Source organism: Diabrotica undecimpunctata, chromosome 4, assembly GCF_040954645.1.
Source record: "Diabrotica undecimpunctata isolate CICGRU chromosome 4, icDiaUnde3, whole genome shotgun sequence".
Taxonomy (NCBI): domain Eukaryota; kingdom Metazoa; phylum Arthropoda; class Insecta; order Coleoptera; family Chrysomelidae; genus Diabrotica; species Diabrotica undecimpunctata.
In genome coordinates, this window is record NC_092806.1 from 68,750,568 (window position 1) to 68,759,359 (window position 8,792).

General features: G+C 32.2%; 1 protein-coding gene across 1 annotated transcript in view; it reads left to right on the forward strand.

Moving 5' to 3' along the window:
- Positions 1-8,792, forward strand: part of MED25 (Mediator complex subunit 25) — a 72,505-nt gene extending 63,713 nt beyond the window's left edge. Inside the window, exons 13-16 of the mRNA XM_072529679.1 lie at positions 1,446-1,713; positions 2,621-2,874; positions 6,651-6,779; positions 8,594-8,792. Coding sequence (XP_072385780.1) covers positions 1,446-1,713; positions 2,621-2,874; positions 6,651-6,779; positions 8,594-8,737 — 795 coding nt within the window. The 3' untranslated portion in view covers positions 8,738-8,792. The remainder of the gene's footprint in view (positions 1-1,445; positions 1,714-2,620; positions 2,875-6,650; positions 6,780-8,593) is intronic.

The following is an 8,792-nucleotide window of genomic DNA, read 5'->3' on the forward strand; positions in this document are numbered from 1 at the left end:
ACTTTGTTTTATATAAATATAAATATATTTAATTTTACATAATGATAATTTCATAAGTTTATTTAATTATAAATAATAACAAATAATAATTCAAATGATAAACCCTATTCATTTTACAAATTCCCAATTGTCAATATAAGCACGTGAAAGCCAAACAGGCTCGTACTGATGTCTATCATATGATTTTTTAAAATATTTAGTTTTGAAACTGTTAGTGTAAGAATTTCTTGAAATTTAATCATTATATCACAATTAAACTAAACTCTAAAAAATAACACGACCAGTAAATAACTTAACAATAACTAATAACATAAATATAACACAATATATTAACTTAAAAATCAACACGATACAATTTGAATTTAAAATGCTGGCAAGTTTGGATCTGTAACATGAGAATCTGCCTGGCTTAAGGTAATAAATTATATTTAATAGCCTCTTGACGAATGAGACGGCGAATATCAACACGTGCTCATATTTACTGATGGAAATTTGCTAAATGAATGTACAATAGTATATATTTATTAATAAAGACTCTGACAAACCACGAAGTAGTAATCTGTGTAGTACAGCTCCTTTTAACTTAGTCATTCGGATTGTGACATTAAACTGCACACAAATATATGCAAAGGTGTTGCCTATGCTCAAATTTGGGTATGGCACAGAGACTACAGAAAAGTTCCACAATAGATAAATTAAAATTTGAAAATATATCTTTTTTGTACTATTTTTATTATTTCCATATATGTGCGAATATAATACATTTATGGATTATTAAACACAGCTGCGGTCCCAATGTTAACATTTCGTGAGCACTGCTTTGGTTAAGAGGCGGTTGTTGTTTAATTAGTAATTAGCAGCATACAGATATCGTTCCCAGGAGTCTTTGCCCACATAGATCTAGGCAAGTAGTAGTGACGGGTCACATTGTCAATGACCCAATCCAATGAATCCGAAGACTCATGATCTAAAGTACAATGCCTGTAATTCGGTGGTTTGGTTAGGTTCCAGAAGTTCAATATAAACGTATCAATATTCTCTTTAACAGCTTGTTAGGAAAAGTTGTATTATACTATGAGTTAGGTTATTATTGACAGGTAGCTGAATATTGGATGATTGCATATATATTTAATATATTATTGTACAAAAGTTTTAACTTCAAATAAACAGAGAATTTTAATATAAAATATACCTTCATTGAATATTTTGAACTTTAGATTCCATCTTCCATCAATCTACTATCAGTATACGAGATTACGACGACCGAAATTGCAGATTCATGAAATTCACCACATCTGACACATTTATCAGAATACTTTTTAATATAATTCTCAGTCCTTTACTCGTAAATCCGAGATAATGAATGAGGATACGACTAATAACAGTTATACAGTGTGGTGTACAAATATATTTAATTGAATAAACTAATTAAGACATTTTTATAGGGAGGACCTGGAGCTCCAAATATTAATCCACAAGTGGGCCAAGTTGGTACTTCTCCACAGATGTCCGGAGCAAACCCGATTACGTCTCAAAATACACAACAGAATATGCTAATTTCTCCTACAAATAGCATATCGATGGGCGGGGGTCAAATAACTCAAAACGTTAGTTCTGCATCACAACCAGTACAAGGAATGGGCGGTATCATAAACCAGAATGTATCACAGGGAGGTATGAGACCAAATATTAGGATGCCAGGTATTCAGCAAGGTAAACTTTTTTATATTCAATAAGTTCTTTTCATGTGACACCCTAAAAACTATTGCCAAAAATATTACAAATCTTAGATGTTAGATAAAAATAACTATCGAATATTAGTTTAATGTGAAGTTAATCCTATTTATATGTTTACTTTTTGTATGTAAACTTATGTATGTATTATATTTTTTATCATTAAGTGGTTCGTATCAAGCACAATGCTTCCCTTATAATTCTATTTTCGCTACATCGCATATCTTGATTCGATTGATTGCTTGATTGGCAGTTTTTCATTTTCTGTTTTTTCTATTTGTATCGTTGTCTTTGGCTATGTGAGTCGTTATATGCATGACACTTTCCCGATATTTTTATTTCTCCATATTGTTTCATTCAGGCAACCTGCGGCTCCGTTTGCTCTATTCACTTGATCTTCCACTTCTGTTTCGAGCTTTCCGTAGCTGGATAATGTGATGCCTAGATATTTAAACTCCTCAATTGTTCTATTATCTGACCTTCTCGCTCCAATTTATATCTCAGGAAATTTGCTGTTATAACTATGCATTTTGTCTTTTTTGGGGAAATTAACGTGTTAAATTGTCTGGCGGTTATAATAAATTGGTGCAGCATACGTTGTAAATCATCTTCACTTTGAGAGAGTGGGTATTGCGTCGTCAGCATAGCAGATGATTTTAAGTTGTTTTTCTTCCATTTGGTATCCTTTTTTAGTTTTTACTTTTTTTATTGTTTCATCCATAATCAGGTTGAACAATAGAGGACTCAGGGAATCTCCCTGTCTTATCCCATTTCCAGCTTCAATAGGGTCAGTTAGTTCTTCTACTTTTACTTTTATTGTGTTATATAGTGTTATCAAATTTAAAGATTTTTCGTAGGCAATATTACATTATACTAGTTATTTCAGGAAACAATAATCAACCAAACATGATGCAGAATCCCGTACCGAGTTCTGCTCCTTTAGAAAATCAGCTTGAAGTAGAACGCAGGCACAATTTGGAGAAAATAAATCAGCTTAAACAGACGTTGGAAGCTGCTCAACAACAAGAAAGGCAATACAAAAGTCAATTGGAAAAAATCAGTTACATGAAGACTTCCCAATTAGAACAGGCTTTACAAGCAGCTCAGCAAACTGAAATGCATTATAAAATGCTAGAAAACGTAAGTATATAAATATTTAGATTATTGATTCCCATCCTATTAATGCTAGTAAAACCGGGATGTGGCACTCCGGGAGTAACTGGGAGGGGAAGCACATCTTTCTTATCGTCTAAGCACGGAGCGATGGTTTTTAATTTTATTTATTTATTTTATTTTATTTTGATTCGATATTCGATTTTATATGATTCGAATTGATTCGATTCGCTTCGAATCGATTCGATTCCATATTCGACTTGATACGATATTTGATTCGATTCGATATTCGATTCCATACGATTGTTGCGTTCTGCACATAATATGATGACCTCAATATAACAATTGGGGTCATCAGAAAGGGAAGAGAAGATATTATGTTTAATCTAGAACTCGCTGGTTTCTCCCTTTCGCATTGGGTATGTAATCCTATAGAAATAATAAGCAAGACGATCGTATGAAATTCTATTTAAAAATACGTAAAATCAATAAACAAATTACATACATTCAATTACAACAAATCCTTTATATCTGCAAATGAAAATACTTGTGACAAATGTTTTAAGAAAGGTGAATGAATTAACGTAAAAACACAGCTGTTTGGAACTAAATAAGATACGATGGATATCTATATATCACACAAACCGCTTGTCTCCGGATGAAATTATAACAGGAATATGCTAGAATACGATACGACAGGCAATACCAAAGTCAATGCAATAGAATACTTTTGTGTATATATAAAGGTAAACAAACCAAACAATATTATAAGTAATATACATAGTTACACATATCAATTAATAGTAAAATGAAATATACAATTAAACTATACAGTAGATACGCTAAAATGAATATTTATATATACGTAAAATGTTGTTTTGATAATGTTCACGCGCGATCGCGACACAATTTTCACATATCTCACATCTGAGAAAAAATTCTAAACAAATATGAAATCTATATACCAAGTAAACGTACTTGATATATGCAGCAACAAGATAAATGGTGTATTGTACCTTACCCAATGAAATGATTCCTGTTTTAGCTCATTTAACTCAGTTTACCACTGAGTTACATCCCCTTTATTTTTAATGTCATCCACAATTCTTCGAGGCATAGTTTTTTACCAAGTTCTGAAAAAATTCTAATGTAAACGAATCCCATATTTCTTGCAATTTTTCATTCAAATCGTTGACGGACCTGGCAGGATGTTTTCTCAAAGTTTTCTTCATTCCGCGCCACAAGGTCTCTATCGTGGACAAGCCGGGACTGGTAGAAACCCATTCCAGAAGTGGCATGCCATGGTCTTCAATCCCTTTTTTTTGAGGTATGACAACCTGCGCCGTCCTGTTGGAAGACAAAATCTTCCGCTGATGTTCAACCGTGTTCCATAATCGGTAAAAGAAATTCTTTTAAAATATTCAAATATTTGTCCGTGTTTACAATCCCTTCGATAAAATGTAACTTTCCCACACCTTTAGACGAAATGCTGTCCCAGATCATGACAGATGCAGGAAATTTGACTTTTCTCTTTAGACAGTCGGGATGGAAAGCTTCATTTTTCCTGCGAATGACGCGACTCCTACTGTTTCCAACACACACTTCAAATCTAGCCTCATCACTCCATTGTATTATATTGTAAGTACCAAATCCTAATTTGTGGGCCTCTCGGTGACATGTTGATCTAAAAACGTGTCTTCCAATAACGTCACTCCATAAAACGCTTAACTCCATATAATTTGCTCGTTGATTTTTCACTATATTGCGTCTTAATGCCCTTCGATCTGCTTCGGTTATTTTATAGCGTGACAATTGCAACATATTCGCGATTTCCGAATTGGATTTTCCAGAATTACAAAATCTAATTGAATGAATTAACAAATTTTCGAATCGATAACTTTACCTCGACCCATTGTACAATCCACAAACGGCAAAACAAAGAGCTTTACAATACTACAAAATACATTTGACATTAATTGACAATATTATTCTTTTGATGTCATTTTTCCATAGCTACCTCTGGATTTAATGTAATTATGAAAAATCCATCGAGCAAAAAGACAAAAGAGGGAATGTAAAGGTAGTGGGGGCAAAAATATTGTTAGACAGGAAGTGCCATCTTGAGAGGCCAAATTAAACAAGGAAAGAGAGTCTTTCCTTGTTTAAGAAATCAAATTTAGTTGGGTTATGTTATTATTTGTCTCAACTGTCACATAAAATCTTATTTATATTGAAGTTTTTTAACAATTGTTTCACATTTTAGACTGTTATCGTAAATATTTAATTAAAATTTTCTCGTCTAAGACACATTCTGAAAACTAATTTATAGCTACTGTTAATAAGTGTCGGAAAATTTAAATTTGGCGCATTCGCATTTCCAGATATGTCCGCCATCAGAGGCCACTTTTTTGGTCGCCTTTTCATAACGATTAGATTCCCTCTTTTGTCTTTTTGCTCGATGGAAAAATCAAAGTATGTTGACATAGCCATAAAATACAATACATAGGTTTAGTAAAATTATTGTTGAAAATAAATTATATCTGTTATATAACCATAAGGGTAATGTTTTTAATATACATTAATAAAAATGCAATATTAACTAATATGAGAACTTTGTTTATGCTAATCGACTTAAACTGCAAATTCCATAGGCGGGCCAATTGATATGGGAAGAGGCTTCTATAAAACACACAATACATATAAAAATAGACTACCAAAAGATAATTATAGATGGAAAACTATGGAAGTGGAATAGGAATAAAAATATATTAGAAGAAACAAAACCAACAGCCCCAAAAAGAACTTAATATAAAACCCACAATACAAATAAATCAAAAGCAGACTGACCGGACACGAAAATGTCAAATCTGTCTAACTACAGTGATAATTTAAATAGGGACATAAAAAGCATAGACTTGGGTAGAAAACTAATTTTTATTGTACACACAATTTTTTTGCAAAGTTTTGTGAATTGAGGTCTTGTAAATCTCCAATGATGTTTATATTTCGCATTATGTCACATGCCGATCTTCGTAGTTAAACTTGCGCACCTCATGATGAAAACGGAAATCCATTTAGTGAGGGCTTCTTGTTGAGATAATTGTCTTCAAAAATTATTGCGCGAAAATGTTTACTGTTTAATTACGTTTTTATTAGCTTTTCGGCTTTGATAGTTACAGATAGTAAATACAGGGTTTATTTTTTAGTATTGCCATTTGATTTATGTCCCAGTATACAAAACATAAAATACGTTTGTATATATCTTATGTAGTATATTAAACATTTTCCTTGCTAAGCTTATTATTATTAATACATTTTTCTCCGAGTTTCATATTATGGGGTCCACCATGCCTTTCATACCTCTCTGATTTCTTCTAATTTTTTATGTCTAGAATTATATTGCTTTTTATTACAATGTTTATCAAAGTCTTGATATAGTACACAGCCTTACGATAGCGCACAAACTTATCATGCAATAGTGTTAAACATAAATGCTTAATGACAGATAAGTGGACCTGGTGGATATTGTGATTGGTTTCCAGAGAACTTAACATTACATCTTGCTCTCAAAATGGTTTAAACGGTGAAATTATGTTAAAAGTTTCCTCCATTTGTTCTTGATTTATTTTTTGTAATTTTATATAATGTATAATAAAAAAATAATTACAAAAACTGTCAACATACCTGTTAAAGCTTGTACTAATACTTCCATTTTAATTTCATTTTCAGTTGTTAATATTAGAATTAGAATTTTACCAATTAATAAAATTTGATTAAATGTATTTCAATTTTCTGTTATTTAGCAACAAAGACAACAGATAGCCACCCAAGGTGTTCAAGGCGCCCAACAAGCGCCTACAGCTCAACCTCAGCAGAGACTTATGAGACCAGTTATGTCAAATAATCCTGGACTACGACATCTTTTACAGCAAGTAAGTTATTAAAACATTAACATTTTATTAATTCTCGAGTATATATATATATATATATATATATATATATATATATATATATATATATATATATATATATATATATAACCGACAGCCAATTTCCATTAATGTTGGTTGTTCCATTAATCTTTTCTAAGTTCTTTGGAGCTAATTGATTTTCTTACTCCTTCCATCTGTTTTTTCCGGTCTTCCTGTCTTCTCTCTTCCTGCATTTGCGCTACATGCCCATACCATAAACGCTGCTTTCATTTATGTCATCTATTATTGTACCTTCTACTCCCGTGCGTTCCCCGATTTCTTTATTTCTTATACTCTTCCTTCTCGAAATGTATACAGGATGTCCAGAAACTCTCCTGACAAACGAAGACCGGAGATTCCTCAACAAATTTAAGACAATTTAACCCAATTTACATAGTCCGAAAATACTTCCTAATGGAGCTAGATCTCTTTGAAGATGACTGCTTGTATTCAGTTTTTTTTTAATAGCTCTAGAACGCTTCTATTTAGAAAAATAAACACTGGTACGATTATTTATCCTCTAGAGTTGAATCGATTACATTAATTGCGAATTTGTAGTACCGTTAATAGGCGTCCGTTTTGGGTAGGTCAACGGGTATTTTAACGCATAACTTTTTATCTGTAACTTTTAAGCATTTATGATACTGGAATATTCAATTTTCAGATATTCTAGTACTAAAAGTAACTGTTACTTTAAATCGGTAGGATACACCGTTTTCGAGAAAAATTGATTTGAACATTTTTCGTTTTTTCGTCATGAAAGTTAAATTAATATTTTTTGCACTAGTAGGCTTTGAACTATCAACAGAACTATAAACTACTTTTTTCATTGTCAAACTCTTGTCAGTTCGTGAAGTTGATAACCTAATGAGGAATATGCTGATATATGTGAAATGAGCTAAAAAAATTTCCCGATTAAGAGAAACAAGTTTAGTGTTCCCAAAAAGTAATGAAACAGAGCGACATAATGATGTAACAGCCCATCAAGATATCACTTTAATGGAAGTTTAGGACAATTTAGAAATTAGCGTTCGAGGACTATGTGTCATGTATTTCAAACCCACAATTTCAAAATCCTCCGCAACAAATATCTTACACAACGAAAATTTATATCATTTCATTTTACAAAGGTACAAGCACTGCTACAAGGAGATTTTCCTGCTTAAAAAAATTCAAATCGATTTTTCTAGAAAATGCTGTATCCTACAGACTTAAAGTAAGAGTACCTTTTAGTACTAGAATATCTGAAAATTTAATAATCTAGTATCACAAATGCTTAAAAGTTACAGACAAAAAAAGTTATGCGTTAAAATACCCGTTGACCTACCCAAAACGGACGCCTATGAACGGTACTAGAAATTCGCAATTAATGGAACCGATTCAACTCTGGAGGATAAATAATCGTACTAAGTTTCATTTTTCTAAATAGAAGCGTTCTGGAGTTATTAAAAAAAACTACTTACCATACGCCATCTTCAAAGAGCTCTGGCTTCCTTAGGAAGCATTTTCGGACTAGGTGAATTGAGTTAAATCGTCTTAAAATTATCTGAGGAATCTGCGGTTTTCGTTTGTCAGGAGACTTTAGTATTAGTATTATAAAAAAAAATAAGCTTACTTGGTTTCCGCGCTGGACTGGCACTCCTTCAAGCCCTAGAGATCACTTTATTACTACTCTCACTGGCATTATTATAGTGCCGATAGTATGTTAGTGAAATAATCCAAATATTTTGTTGTCTGTATTAGGCATGAGATTATAATGTCTGTATTGTTTGCAGCAACCTCAGTATCGACAGCTTATCGCCCCAATGGGAGGGAATGGTCCTAGGAATCAAATGGGTCAACAGATGCAAAATCCATCTGGTTCGCAGCAAAACACGTTTGATGAAGTTGGAAATTTCGATTTCAATAATATTATTTAAGTGTATTTATTTATACATATATACTTTGTAAATTTTAATAAAAGAACTATTATTA